General features: G+C 25.2%; 1 protein-coding gene across 1 annotated transcript; it reads left to right on the plus strand.

Annotated features, from left to right (window-relative positions):
* Window positions 1-10,260: 10,260 nt before the first annotated feature.
* Window positions 10,261-13,032, plus strand: LOC124936861 (somatic embryogenesis receptor kinase 4). The gene is made up of 4 exons (XM_047477388.1): window positions 10,261-10,801; window positions 10,973-11,233; window positions 11,330-12,187; window positions 12,307-13,032. Exons 1-4 carry the CDS (start codon window positions 10,369-10,371, stop codon window positions 12,783-12,785), a joined length of 2,031 nt encoding a protein of 676 aa, XP_047333344.1. The 5' UTR covers window positions 10,261-10,368; the 3' UTR covers window positions 12,786-13,032.
* Window positions 13,033-16,572: the final 3,540 nt, after the last annotated feature.

Consider the following 16,572-nt stretch of genomic DNA (forward strand, 5'->3'; position numbering starts at 1 on the left):
AAAACCAGCCAAAACACTTGTATTTTAGTTATTTATAGAAGTTTATTTTACAGCTAGCTATGAAACTTACAAATTTTATCAACTTAATGAATCTCTAGGATTATTTAAACTGAAATAAGGTTGAAAAATAAGTAAATCACATGTTGATGTCTAAATAATCTCAAATTTAAATATATTGAGAGAATGTCTAATCATTCATGTGCCAACAAGCCAGTTGGGTTTCTTATTGATATATATCAACTGATTTGATATTGAGATTTGTGGTATTTTCCTTTCTTTTTTTTATATAATTTTCATTCTTATTGTATTTCAATTAATTTATAGAAATGATGACAAGATTTAATCTGTAATTGTTTAGTTTACGATTTAACCTTGATTCAATGTAAAAACAAAACATATTTAAAAGGAAATGTGCAAAGTCACAAATTTAAAAACCTACAAGATAATATTGTGATGAACAAATTGACCTCTTTCAAAGATAAAGTCATCTACAATGATAACTACAATATTGGAATCTCAAATCAAATTAATTATATATAATAATATATTAGTTCTTAAAAATTAAATGGCTCCAACTAAAATGAAACTCTAAGATGTATCAAATAAAGAAATTGACTTTAATCCATATGATTAACCATATCTAATGAAGGAATAAGTGGGGCTTCAAGAAAATATATACTAAATGCACAAAAATAAAATTTTAATTGACAAAATTAACCCAATCAATAACTATAATCAACACATTATTATCCCTTGTTCCACTCTTATTTTTTGCGGGATTAAAAGAGTATTTATGTGAGAACTCAATATATTTATGAAGTTGTATATATAGTAACTTGGTTTGGGTTTATTAGGCGCAAATTAGACTGTGTATGTTCCCAAGTTAATTCTTATTATTAATGAATATGTATGTTAATTAATCAAAACATAATTAATTAAATTAAACCTACTGTATCGATATAAAACAAAATCTCTGCAAAAGCTAAATTATTTTAATATATTTTAATATATTCATCCTTTGTTTTCATGTGATTGTCCTAAACCCTTAAATTATTATATAGAATTTGGGACTGTGTCATTCTATGATCTGTGTGCATGCCTAAAAAGACAACAAATTGTCAGACAATATAATAATCATAATAATATCACATTATTATAATTATAATAATGATAATAATATTAAGTTTGTTTTAAAAAAACTTGCACACACAATATATAGTTGTAATATTAAATAACTGGTTTTTTTTAATTATGTTGGTTATTTATTACAAAAAATTAACTTCAAACTACAAAATGAAAATAATCAGGTCATCAAGATGAAAAGTGTTGTGGAAAGAAAAAATAAGGTGAGATGTTTAATATAACATTTTTATTAAGTTAAACAGTTAAAATTTAATACAAATGTATTTTTGTAAAATAAGTTTGAAAAATGTCCTAAAATATTTGGATGACAAAATAAAGTATCTGTACAAATTTGGCATGTCAATAACTGAGTTTAAAGATAGAATCTAAATCGAAATAATAGTTAAAGGATAAAATTATAATTGAAATAATAATTAGTTATATAATAATCTCTATGTCACTAAAAAGTGCATAGGTATATGTGCTTTTTTTTTTTTTTACAAAGCACGATATATACTGTTTTTTCTTACTGTGCCAGCTTACACAAGACATTAAGCTTTACCTTTTAATCTCACCAATCAAGATAATATGTACTTTTTCTTTCAAAATCTTTCAACTTACAAGAGCCATGTTCTTCTTTTTCTTAGAAGATGTTTCATTACAATTTTTAAAATTTTTAAATTTAATTTTTATAAACCATCATTAATTGTTATAAGTATGGTGAGAAAACAACATATTGACAAAAACAAAAGAAATCAGAATTGAAAAATCAAATTGGCCAAAACAAAAATTACACAAATCAAAACTAAGAAGAAAAATTAGTCAATCAATGAATTATTTAATAAGGAAAGTTGTTCTTGAGATAAATCACATTTAATTAAGGTCAGTAAAAGAGTTTGTCATATGTGATGCATAGTCATTACATTGTTGTCAAAATGAATTCTATTATTACTCTTGCTATAAGGAATGTTAACTTTAAAAAACATATATATTTGAATGAATTTTTTATTTTTATTTGAAATTGAATATGGTTATGGAATGATACCACTGTGATTTTGTAGTACTATCAATGTGGTTTTGTAGTACAGTCAGAGTCTGTCTGTCATGGTCAGTCTTCCACAAATTACTATTCACACACCCACATACCCACAGCTTCACAGATCCTTGATAGTATTTAGGGTTAGTTTGATTTAATTTATTTTAATTTTTATTGGTATCACTATATAAAATTTAGTTTATGTTTTCAATTTATATGCTAATCTATAATTTTATATAAAAAAATTTACTTGAACTAAGAAAATAAAATATCATATTTGTTTGATTAAATTCAATATTAAAAATTCATTTGCTAATCAAACTAGTCTTGGAAATTTATTTAGTTGTTTAAGGATTTATTTTATAATAATTTAGGTCAAGTTAGATGAGCTCATAAAACATAATGGGAATATAATTAATTGCTTCTTCATTTGGGTAAGACTTATATATATACAACTTTACCTACAATATTTGTCATGGCCCAATGAATTACAATAATTGAAGAATTATTAATAAATCAAATTAAAAGAAGTTTATTTTAAAATAACTCTAATTAAAATTATAATTAATGATAAAACACATTAAGATAAATATATAAGAAAAATAATATTCTTTTAGATTTATCATATGATTATACAAGAATATATAACTTCCATTAAATTTGGTTATGTATAGAGTTTTGATAACACAAAAATGTTTGATCAATAAAAAATATTATTTGACATTCTGCATGATTCAATTTTCTAAGTGATATCTTGTTCATCTTGTTCTCTCTTCATTTACTTTTTTTTACCTATGATGAAAGTTTTCATTTTTGTAGGGTTTTTCCCTTTCTGTTTTTTTTCCACTTAAATGATGTTTTATTATTTTACTTTTGTTTCAGTAGTCAATTTATAACAATATATATTAAAGTTGTTCATTTTTATGTAATCTTATTTTTTATTTTATTTTATTTTATTAATATTTATATATGCTTAATGATCAGTTTTTTAATTTAATTTAGATTAATGAAATATGTATTATCCCTTCTAAAAAAAAATCATACTAATAAAAAAAAAATCAATTTCAATATTAGACTTTGTTTCCATTAGGGATAATTTGAAAAAAAATATTTAATAAAAATCTTGATTGATAGTGATTTTAAGTGAATGGTTTTTTTTATAAGAATATTTAAAAGGTATTAATATATAATTATATTAAAAAAATAAAATTTATTTTAATTAATAAATTAAGTGATTAATTAATGAGATAAGAGAGTAAATGAAATAATATTTAATTATATATAAAAAAAATAAAAAATAACCAACAACCATTAGGTTTGTTGTAGATTTTTAGGAATTCTAAAAATTGATGTAAATCTGAATCTTTGATTGTTAGAACTTTAAAGTTGACTAAAATATCTTTTAATTGACAGATTTGTTATCTTGATTCAATTATTTATCAAGCCAAAGCTATTTTCTAATCTATACAATTATGTTTGCTGAACATTAGGTCATGTTTAATAAAAGAGCTATTTCAATTTACTCTTAGTAAAATAATTTATAACTAAAATATACAATATTATTCTTTTATAGTTTTTTTTTTTTATAGATCCTTAAAATCTAAATTATTGAAAAGGTTAGTCTAGTCTTGTGGACAATTTAAGGAAAAAAATGGAAAATAGACAAAAATACCCATACCAAACTATATAAAATATATTTATATATATCTTCTCTTCTAGCCTAATAACAACAAGAGTAGGATATCTCTAGCCTCTTTGAGGTGAGTTTGAGCTCTTAAACGACAAATTATGCGCTTGATTAAATAATTAAGTGTATTTGCGGGTTATGTGATTAACTCAGTGGCCAAATTTTAAATTCCCAATATATATATATATATATATATATAATGAAGAAAAAAATTGCAAGAAAACATGATATAGAATGAAGAAAAACTTTGGAGAGGAAGTTAAAAAAACAAGTAAATTTAACAACAAAAGAATCAAGGTGTTACCGTGTTTTAGATATTCAAAGTGGACATTGTGAATGAGCTACATCGGCTAACTAACGTTACTAGAGATTGTACGATTACTCTCTCCAGTCAAATAATCCACTAGAAGATAACGCAAATAGAAGTGCAATATCATAATTCATTCATGAGTAAAACAATATTAAAAGAACGAGATATTGAATAAAATTCACTTAACCCATTTTAATTTAATTTGTTCTAGATGTGTTATCTTAGTGGATTACAAAAAAAAATTATAAAAAAAGTATAATTATCATAAATGTATTATTATTTTAAATTTAACAATAACTTTTTCTTTTTGAGTTAAGTAGTTTTATTAAAAAAAATGAACAAGTTAAATACTAATTAAAAAAAACCAAAAAAAAGTAAAATAAATAAACCTAATCAAGAATGAGATAAAAAAATATTAAAAGAATTATTCAAACAATATATATCTAATTAAATCTAATTCGTATAAATCAATATATTTATTTAAATTACGAATGGAATAAATGTAATTTAATTTTAAAATGAATCAAATAAAATATATTGGAATTAACCATGTACTAACCCTTATCAATTACTCAAGGGGAGCCAAGTTGCACCATTCCCAAACCACAATGAATTAGCTAATTTGGGCTTACTCTTGTTGACACATTTATAATAATACAACAAAATTTTCCTCAAACAAGCTCATATTGGGATGATGTTGTTGAGGCACTTGTTGATTGATTATGTCTCCAAGAAATTAAAAAATAAAATAATTACAATGCTTTGATGTGATATTAAGAGTATTATGAATAGAAAGTGTGGGTTTAAGGGTTGTTATACTTTTAGGGAAGCAAATCATGTTGATCATTATCACCTTATTTAGAAACACTTAGTTGTTATGTATAAATTCATATAAAAAATATTAAAAAATTATGTTTGTTTCTTTCAATTCATATACAAAATTAGGTTTAAAATTGGCATATATATAGCAAAGTTTGTTTTCTAAATTCAACTTTTAGATATGTAATATAAAGTCATCTTATTAAGAATGTTTTAAATTAAAGTGACGTCATATATACTAGTAAGATACCTCACTTGATAGACTATATATTTTTATTAATTAAAAAAAAGACTATTCATATAACATGAGTTTTTTTATTTATGGATCGATGTTTTAATTGCTTAATGAAATTCTATTAGAAACTTTTGTTATAGTATATTAAATAATAAAATTAAAGTAATGCAATTCTTGGTTGATAATTTAAATAATAAAGTTGTGTAAGTGATGATTGATGATGATAAGTTGATTTATTGAAGTATTGTTTAATATGAGTTATTTGAATAATGAAGTGTTTAATTTTAAATAATAAGTAGATTATATAGAAATTAATTTTATGTTATTTTAATTAAAAAATATTAGTGTGTAATTATAATTAATAAAAAGTTTTTAAATAAAAACATTTCAATGATACGATTGATAGTTACTTAAAAATTATTAATTAAATAACTAATTATTTAGAATTTTAAATAACTCAAGTTCAAACAAGGCCTAAGCTGAATTATTTGAAATTATTTTCAAATAGCTTACTATTAAATATATCATCAGTTAAAATATCAAATTACTAGTATTTTTATAATATTTTAAAATATTAAATAATAATAATATTTGGATTATATTACTCAAATTATTCATTTGTTAACCCCAAACAAAATTATTTTAAAATAATTAATTATTAAAATAATATGATAGACAAAATACACGCAATACCGCAATAACCCTAATTAAGTCTAAATTATTTTTAATATAATTATTCCCTCTTATAGCTTAGTGACAATAAAATGTGAATATTCTCAGTCTTTCTGAGGTCCGGAGTTCAAGTCCATTATGCAGCAAGTTCTGCGCATGGTTAAATATGTTTGCGTGACTCGTTGTACCAAATTTTATTTATTATTATACCTAATTATTCAATTTTACATTTTGGAAAAAATAAATATATAAAGTTAAATAAATTCTTATACACTTTTAAATTAAGATATATTAAACATATTTTTCTTCCTAAAAAAAGTTAAAAGTAAGAAAAAGATAATATATATACATATAATATTGTAATTACTAATAAAATAGTATTACAATTTTATATAAATGAGTTATAATTAATTCATGATATTAAATTAATCTTTTTTTATATAATTGAAAAAAATATATATATTATGTTAGATTGTTTCATTCATATGTATAAAGTTTAAAAATGTTATCAAAGGAATAAATAAGTACCTAATTTACTATCTTATGTCCGAATCAATATATGTTTCATATAAAGTCAGTTATAAATATTAAATTTAATTAATATAATATAATTAATTAAATTTTAAATATATATTTTAATTGAAAATCAAATTCAACACCAACTAACATCCTATTCTAAAAGTTGAATTCGATCTCAACCCTTCTTTTTGGCTTGCCGTCTAAGTATTTATTACTTTATATCAATACCCTACTCCCTACATGAAAGGGGGGCTGGATGCTTGCTTTAGAATAGGGTTATTATTTTTAATGATTAAAATAGTAACTCATAAAATCATTAGTATCCATTTTCCTTGCACATTATCACTAATGTCAATTTATAAATACTAATGGTGATGTGTATACATTTCTTGATGTAAAAATACATAAATTTATATAAATAAATTTTATTATAAATTTTCAATTAGTACGAGTTATTATTATTAAAATTCAATTGTATATACTTCTTTTATAACTAAAAACAAAAAAAAAATGCACAAAAAAATCATATTTGAAAGTAATTTAAAATTATTTAATTGTTTGCTTTCTTTCTTGGTTTTATTTTAAAAAAAAAGTATATAATTAAGAACATGTGTTTAGTTGAGTTTGATGTAAATTAAAATTAGAAATACAAGTAAAATTTATTATATTTTTTAGTCTTTAATTTTCTAAGATTTAAATAACTTAATAACAAATTTATTAATTGCATCTTAAGTATTATTTAAAAAATAAGTTAGAATATAATAATTATGATTATCTTCTCATAATTTAAATCTTCTGATTGAATATTTTATTTTAAAATAAAAGATAACAATGAGATAAATAGTGTCAAGATTAATCTTACTATCTTATTATATTTTAAGAACTTATTTTACTATCATGCCCATATTTTAATGACTAGTTAAAATTTAAGTTGTAAAATATATAGATGAAATAATTATAATTGATTAGCATCTATTTTATAAAGAAAAATGATTAAGGTTGAGAAATATTCACAAAGACTCACATGACAACAATGATTCATGATATTTTATCTATACTAAAACAATTTTAATTAAAATAATTTATAATTATAATAATATAATAAAATAAAATAAATTTATATAATATATAATAGTAAAAAAATATAAATGTCATATTTTTTTTTATATTTTATGACTTGTTTGATGTAATTTAATTAAATTTATTTCAAATAAATAAATTTTGAGCTAAAATATAAAAACTTAAACCCATCAATATATTATGTCTATAGAAAGTGTTTATGTAATAAAACACAACTAAAGATTTCACATAAAATTCACTTAAAAACACTTTCATTTTAATGCAATATTCAATTTTATTTTTTAAATTTAAACATAATAAAAAAATATTTTCATTCATTTTCTCATCAATCAAATCACTTAATATATTAAAAAAAAATAATTTTATTATTTTATATTAATACATTTGAAGTTTTTTTTTTAAAATATATCGGAACATCAACATTTTTTAAATAATTTAAACAAAATTTATCCCGAGAAACTCTTATCAAGATCAATTTTAGTCAAATTAACTAGAATGGCAAAACAAAATTCTTCCTAGTTTATTTTTTTTAATATTTTGATCAACTAATCAAACTAAACAACTAGTTACATTAAATAAAAATTTTGTTATTTCTAGAAAACAAGATTTTAAATATATATATATATATATATATATATATATATATATATATATATATATATATATATATATATATATATATATATATATATATATATATATAACAAACTATCAAACCTATCATTATAAATAATAAAAAAAATCATCTTGTTCAATTCATTTAAAACTACAAGGGTCTAATCTATGTGAATTAAAATTGTGATCCTACCAAAATTTGTAGAATAATTTAGAAAATGTAGTTAAATAATTGATGCTAAAGGTTAACTATATTTTCTTATAAAAATAAATATTTTTGTTGTATTTGTTTGATTCAATTTATCCTAAATGAATAAGTAAAGGTTCCCAAATAAGCTATAGCTTGAATAAGGGTTGATCTTAAGTTTGATATATATATTTTTTGAATAAATTAAAATTTATTCATAATATATATATATATATATTCAATAATTATTGTTTAATTTGATTTAAATTAATTTTTAAACAATTAATTAAACAAAATAAAGTAAAAATATTAATATAATAATAATTTCAAAAAAAATTATTAAATAAAAATCTTAAAATTAAGTTGATATATTATTTAAATAGACTCTATATGTCAACCAATAATAGTTTTTATATTATTTTTAATTATATATATATATATATTATAATATTCCTAGTGAATATTTAAACCCGAATTAATTATAATTATGATGAGAAGATAAGTTACAACAGTGTACTTTTTAATATATTAAATCAAATATATTTTGGTTTCAATTAGGTTGGTATAACATTTAAACCCTTAGAACTCCTAAAATAATTTATTTGACCAGAGTGATTCATAATAGTGTTATAATGTACTTAAATGTTCAACCATTGCTTAAACTAATAAATTGTTATTAATAAACTTAATCAATCATATCTAAGATATTTTTTCATACAAACACTAAAAGATTAATAAATAAAGAATAAACCACAAAAATAAATAGAATAACTAAATGATTTACACTAAATAGGAGAGAGGAAACTACAAATCAACTAATTAAACTAAGAGCTTGTTCTAGATTTAGTTTGTATTTAAAAAAAAAAAATTTAACTTCTCAAATGAATTTATTTTTAATCATCACCTATTAATATTTTTCAAATAATTCAGGATTTATTTATAAAATTTCTATCCCAATAAACTTATTCTTATTAAATAATTCAAACTAATCAAACATAATTTTATTATTCAATTTATTCAATTAATTATACAAAATATTAAAATATTATTTATTTTAAATTATTATATTATATTTTATTATTATCTAATAATACTTTAATTTTTTTTTTATCAAAAAAATCTCTACTTTCTTGAAATCATCCTCAATTATTACTTTTTAAATAATTCATATAATTTAAAAAACTGAATCGGAACAACCCTAACTCATAATTATTTGCTCTAGTCTATATAATTTATAAGAAAATAACTTTAATAAAAGATTATAGCATGCTAGATTATTTTTTTAAATAACTCTAAGGGCTTGTTTGATCTTTGGTTATTAGGGTTTTTTCTGGGTTTTGTCCTAAAAAACCTTGTTTGATGAAATTTAAAAAAAACTAGTTTTTAAAGTTAAAAAGTCAAAAATATCCTTTAGTTTTAAATATAAATTAATTTTATATAATTAAATAAAGGGTAATTTTGGTATTTATATATATAAAATGATTGATTAGATAGTTGAAATGATGGATGAAAGGATGTTTGGGTTTTAGGATAAAATCCTGGAAAAACCCAAAAAACCAGTTCATCAAACGAGCTCTAATCAAACATCACTATTTTTTTTTTTTAAATAAATTGAGTTTTATTTTAATGATACCCTAAATAAGCTCTAATTTCGAAACTCACATATTAAATTCTACACATATATCAACTTAATAAAGATTACAAACAATAATATCACGTCCAAAGTTTGAATTTCATCTGACAAACATAATATTTAAATGTAATTTTTTATATGTAGAGATCTCATGAAACCGAACACATCTATTTCAATATTAATAAAAAGCTACACCCTCGATCTCTCCACGACATAGTTGGTTTCCAAACATGATCAGATCGTGAGACGATCTCAGCCGCACATCATCACATGCTTCGTACCTCCTCTGTCATTTGCGTCTTTTGTTATCGGGTCCGACAGAGCAACACATTTTCTTCTTTTTCTTGGACTCTCTACACAGTCGCCGATATTTGTACTCTCTCACCCCCCCATTGTTAAGACAAAATTATAGAGGAAGAAGAAGAACCAGTAGAGAGAGATAGAGTTTCGCAAATGGGTTTCTCCGCGTTTATCCTGTCTCTCCTCATTGTCATCTCAACAGGGTATCCTTCTTTAGTTACATCTAAAAATGGCGAGCTGAACTCACTTATGGATTTAAAACTGAATCTTGACCCACATAACCGATTCCTAACATCTTGGACGGTTTCCGGCTACCCATGCGACGGTTCATTCGAAGGTGTCGCATGCAATGATATGGGTCAGGTAGCCAACATTTCCCTACAGGGAAAGGGTCTCACCGGAAAAATGTCGCCGGCAATAGCTGGTTTGAAGCATTTGACCGGTCTATACCTTCATTTCAACTCTCTTACTGGAGAAATACCCAAGGAGTTATCAAATCTGACTGAACTTGTGGATCTATATCTCAATGTCAACAGTTTTTCCGGTCATATACCTCCTGAACTTGGAAATATGCCTGCCTTACAAGGTCCGTTTTCTTCTACTGCATGTAAAAATGACGTTTTCTTCTATCTCTATGTAAAAAGTACTCTGATATCTTCGTCACGGAAACTACAGAATCTCAAGTTTTAGAGAAAATGAACAAATCTTTTTTTTCTAAAATCGAATCTTTGACAGCCATTTCTTCTTTGGTGTATAGTTTTACAGCTTTGCTATAACCAAATCAGTGGAAGTATACCCACCGAGTTGAGTTCACTCAAGAAACTCAGTGTTCTTGCTCTGCAATCAAATCAACTTACGGGAGCAATTCCTGCTAGCTTGGGGGATTCGGAAACCTTGATTAGGCTAGATTTAAGCTTCAACCATCTATTCGGTTCAATCCCAGCTAAACTAGCGGAAGCTCCAAATCTTCAGGTTTTTGATGTTCGAAACAATACCCTCTCCGGCAATGTACCTCCTGGTAAGAACCCAAAAAGGATTAACTCAAACAAACAAAAATAATTCATCCATTCTTGTTTTACAATTCGGTTTGAAATTGCTCTGTTCTTTTTTACAGGTTTAAACAGATTACTACAAGGATTTCAATTCAAGAACAATCTGGCGTTATGTGGAGTTGGGTTTCCTTCTCTAAGATCATGTAGAGATTTAGATCATACAAATCTAATCGAACCCAAAACGGATATTCCGGAAACTGCCAACGTGAACTTGAACTGCAGCCAAACATATTGTTCAAAGTCGTCCAAATCCCGGCGTGGTTATTACGCCGTTGGAATTATCTTGGTCAGTATTGTTTCGACGGTCATGGGCTTTTTCCTCTTTTCCCATTACCGACGGAGAAAACAGAAGTTAGGAAGTTCGATTGATCATTTTAGTAATTCAGTGAAGACGATGAATACAACAATGGTGGAAACAACAACCCAAAGGAGGAAAAATGGTTCTCCTCTAATCAATCTAGAGTATTCCAACGGTTGGGATCCATTGGCTGATGGGAGATTAAGTTTACACGTTTTCTCCCAAGAGGCTATGAAGAGATATCGGTTTAATTTACTGGAGATTGAAACTGCAACTCAGTATTTTGCTGAGAAGAATTTGTTGGGTAAAGGGAAGTTTTCTGCAACTTTTAAGGGCGTTTTGAGAGACGGTTCTGTTGTGGCTATTAAGAGCATCACGAAAGCTAGTTGTAGATCGGAGGAAGCCGAGTTTGCGAACGGGTTGAACCTGATGACATCTTTAAGGCACGACAATTTGGTTCGGTTTAGAGGTTTTTGTTGTTCGCGAGGTCGGGGTGAGTGTTTCTTGATTTATGATTTCATACAAAATGGGTCTTTGTTGAGATATCTCGATCTCAAAGCCGACGATGTTCGGGTTCTTGAATGGTCTGCCAGAGTTGCCATTGTTCGAGGGATCGCTAAAGGTATCACTAACTTCTTATTTTGTCATTGTTTAGATAATGGTGATAAAATAACAGTTTTCAATAGATAATATGAATAGATAGTACTCTAACTACATACAATGTGACATTTTTCATCGCAGGAATTGAGTACCTCCATACAAATTCTGTAAACAAACCAAGTCTAGTTCATCAAAACATATCAGCCGAGAAGATTTTGATAGACCACCATACGAAAAAGCCTTTGCTCGCGGATTTGGGCTTACATAAACTTCTCACCAACGATGCGGTCTACTCATCTCTCAAGGCCAGGGCTGCAATGGGATATCTTGCTCCCGAATACACAAACACGGGTAGATTCACTGAGAAAAGCGATATCTATGCTTTTGGGATTCTAGTGTTTCAGATCCTTTCTGGAAAGCTTCAACCTGGGGCATGTTCAAAGAGGCTCCATGAATTGATTGATGGTAATCTATGTGGAAAGTATTTGGAAAATGAGGCTGAAAGAATTGCGGAAATGGCTTTGAATTGCACAAGAGAGAATCCAGATGAGAGAATGTCGATAAATGAAATAGTTAAAGAACTCGACAGTTGTTGTTCTTGCTCCTCCTCGGCCGTCTGAACTAGTTTGGGAATTTGATTTTGTGGGTTAGATTTAGAAATCTATGAATTCTCAACCCTATTGTAGGACTTTGTGAACTTGTTTAATCTTAATGTAGAACTCTTTCTTATGACTCCAATGCTAGTACTTAGAAGCCACTAACGGTCAAGGTTAGTTTGATTCTACTTCTTGATTGGTTTGTGGAAATCCTTTTTTCTTTAGATTATTGTTTTTTTAAAACATTAACAATTGAATCAATCTAGCAATAATTTATATGCATTTAGTTAGTTCAACAATGCAATAATTCTTGTTTTCAGAACTTATAGAATTATATGTTCTCTTATACAAGGTTATCTAATAACTATAATGTTATTTAAAATTTTATTTTAGGTAAGAAAATAGTTATTTGGGTAAAAGAATTAATTTTTTTTGTTATTTAATGTTTTAAAATGTTATAAAATGTTATAAAATATATCAAAGTTAAATTGATATTTTTAGTGATAATTTGATAGGTGTGATAATAAATTTGATAGTTTTAGGTAAGAAAATGTGTTATTTGGAGAAAATAAATAAAAAATGTATTATTTCATCGTTTAGAATTTTATAAAACAAATCTAAGTAAAGTTAAATCGATATATGTAGAGTTTTATTGGTATGATGAATATTTTTGAAAATTAATATTTTATAACTATCACAATTCACAGTTAATTTTGAAAATTGTTATAACTAAAATATGAAAGTAATTTTGTTTTTATTTGATATAAAAATTAACTAAATAGATTAAAAAAAAGGATTTAAATAAAAAAAAAGATAAAAAAACAATTTTTTAACAAATATTTAGATCAAGTTACACACAAATAATTTTTAATTATTTTTCTAACAAAATAATTAATTTTAGTGTTTAACAAATGATTTTTTTTATAACAAATATATAAATTTAATAGTAACTCCCTTAGCCAAGTGACAAAAAAATTATTATTATTATGGGATCTCATATTCAATTTTCATATATAAAATAATAGGAGCTGGTCATGGTAAATATTAGTTTGCTAAGGTTAGTTTGGAAACAAAAAAAATTAATACTAACAACTTTTTTTTTAAAAATTATATTAAATTAAATAATGAGTTATTTAAAAGTAATTTCAAATAACATAAATTACAGAACTCATTTCAATGATTTGAGTGCCATTACAATTATATTAGATATGCCATCCTCATTCACATAGAGTTTCACAAAAATGGGTCTAAACACTTGTAATAATATTAATAAAAATATCAAAACAAGTTTTTTTCTTAAAAAAAGTCAAATTATTTCAAAATAAACTTTTATAAAACAAGCCCAGAATAGCTGTACAGATCTGAGATGGGAATGGGATCAATTGTACCCAAGCACAACAGACATTAATGTCTTGATGTGGAAGCATTTTTTATTATCTAGATTATATTCGATTAAAAAAGGAATAATTAAATTTATAAATTAATATTTTGAATAGTTTGTATTAAGCTCAAAAAGAAATTTTTTATCCCTCAATCGTGCACCACGTCAATGTGAATAAAGTTCAAAATACCCGTTTCCATATATGATTTTATATCTAAGATGCACACTCAAATAGAAAAGAATGATCATTATTATATATTTTAAGTTTTATTGGTAAGAAAAGTTATATATATATATATATATATATATATATATATATATATATATATATATATATATATATATATATATATATATATATATATATATATATATATATTTATATATATATACAGCTGGTGTTGATGAAGATAAGCAAAAGGGTCCATTCCAAATAGGAATTCAATGTTCTGTCCTCCACTTTAAATTCCCAGAGAATCTAATTTCCTTAGCAAGTAATAATAATAATTATTAAAAAATAATATATAACCTACTTATTTTAATGCAGGTAAATCCAGAGAAAAAATAAAAAACTTGAAGTGATCGAAAATATGCATGTTCTTGATTTTAAATCTTAATCTTGATTGGTGTTGTGTGATCTTTTAAGTGAAGTCTTATATTTATATTTATGTTATATTATTGTTTAACCAATGTTTGTGTTTAAAAATATTTTGATTTTCGTCTTATTTTGAGTTACTTGGTCGTGTTATTTGGATTTTAATTAGAGTTGTCCGGCCAAGAAGAAGGTCAAATGCTGCAGCCGACGATTTTCCAGCAACGCTTCTGACCCAAAAATAACTCTAGCGACCGAAGAACTGCAGCAACACTCCTCTGCCGACACTTAGGCACTTCTTTCAGTACTTGGTTACTCTAAGCGTCGCCCTTTTCTCCTGCATCGATAATTTTTCTGACCATTTGCTCCTTTTAACCACGGTTTTGACTTTATCTCTTGATTGATTGTTACAACAAAACTTAAAATATAATACCCAAACAAAACCAAACATAAAACTCTAAAATCTAAGAAAGTTAAACTCTTGTTTTTCCCTCATGTTATAGAAGTTGGTATGATTCCAACCCTTCTTATCCAAATATCAATTTTTATAATCTTCAAAATATTTAGTCAAATTGCTAAAAAAACAAAATACATAAAATTCAAAAAAAAAAAAAAAAGATTTCTCAAGAGTTTGTGCAAACTCTAAACATCACATTCTCATTATTTTTAACACTTTGATACATTTTAAAGGGATCTCATATATTTGTTTGAAGAGAGCATTTATGTGATATTTTACCTAACTTCTTCTCTTTTGTAGGACTTTTACTTATTTTTGTATACTTTTAATTTTCTTGTACTTTATTAACTGTATATATTGTTTTATATTTTATGCACAAAAACAAAAGATTCATAGAAATGTGGACAAATCATCCTTAGCTTTAGGTTAAAATAAAAAATGGAAAACTAAAAAAATAAAGCGTAACCAAGAACCGAACCAATATTGATGTAGTAGAGACCTACGGGGCATAGCTCGTTGAACTCTTTCACACACGTAATCAAACACCGAACCAATAAAATAATCTCTAATTGTGGCGCATACAACTAAATTATTTTCCTAATTAAAATAAACTAGGTGGCGAATTTCTAGTCGCATGGTTGTATTTAATCGAACAAAACTTAAAAAAGACCTATGACAACTTACCTTTAAAATCTCAATCTCACATAGATTTGACGAGAATGTTAGTTAAGGAGTTGTCTATAAAGTCTAAAGCTTTCACGTTTTACTTTTTCGGTTTCATCACGTAAAAATTGATTCCCCTCACAAATTAAAAATAAGAGTAGAACAAAAAGTTTTAAAAACAACTAGTTATCAAACCGAGCAGTTTCTATCGTATATAGTTTTCTGGTGACTCTAATAGGGATATTTGATGCTTAGTGTTACAAGGGATAATAATGCAACGAAATTTCTTAACTTTTTCACCCCTTGCACGGCTTGTTTCGCGCACCAAAACAATCAGCTAACTCCCAAGGCTTATTTCTTGCACAAAATAACCAACTAACTCACAATAATCAATAAGTATGCAAGAAAGAGAACACACACAATTACGGGCCGCGCCCAAATTTGTACTTGTATTAAATCTCACTCAAGACAATATAAAGGGCTCCAAATGCACAATACTGCACACAAAATATACACTCACTAGCTGGGCGATATTTATCTACCAAAGTCCCTCCTAAACGTCTTGTGCAACTTAAGAGTTATATTTATAGCCAAAGAATAACAATCTTCCTAAGAAAATAACGAACTCAAGAATAACTGCCAGATAGTTACTGCTGAATCGTGGGTCCTAACTGCCAGTAGTGGGTCTTTAACTACCCACTACTTCAGTCCCACGTTC

This window comes from Impatiens glandulifera, chromosome 4, assembly GCF_907164915.1.
Source record: "Impatiens glandulifera chromosome 4, dImpGla2.1, whole genome shotgun sequence".
Classification (NCBI taxonomy): Eukaryota; Viridiplantae; Streptophyta; class Magnoliopsida; order Ericales; family Balsaminaceae; genus Impatiens; species Impatiens glandulifera.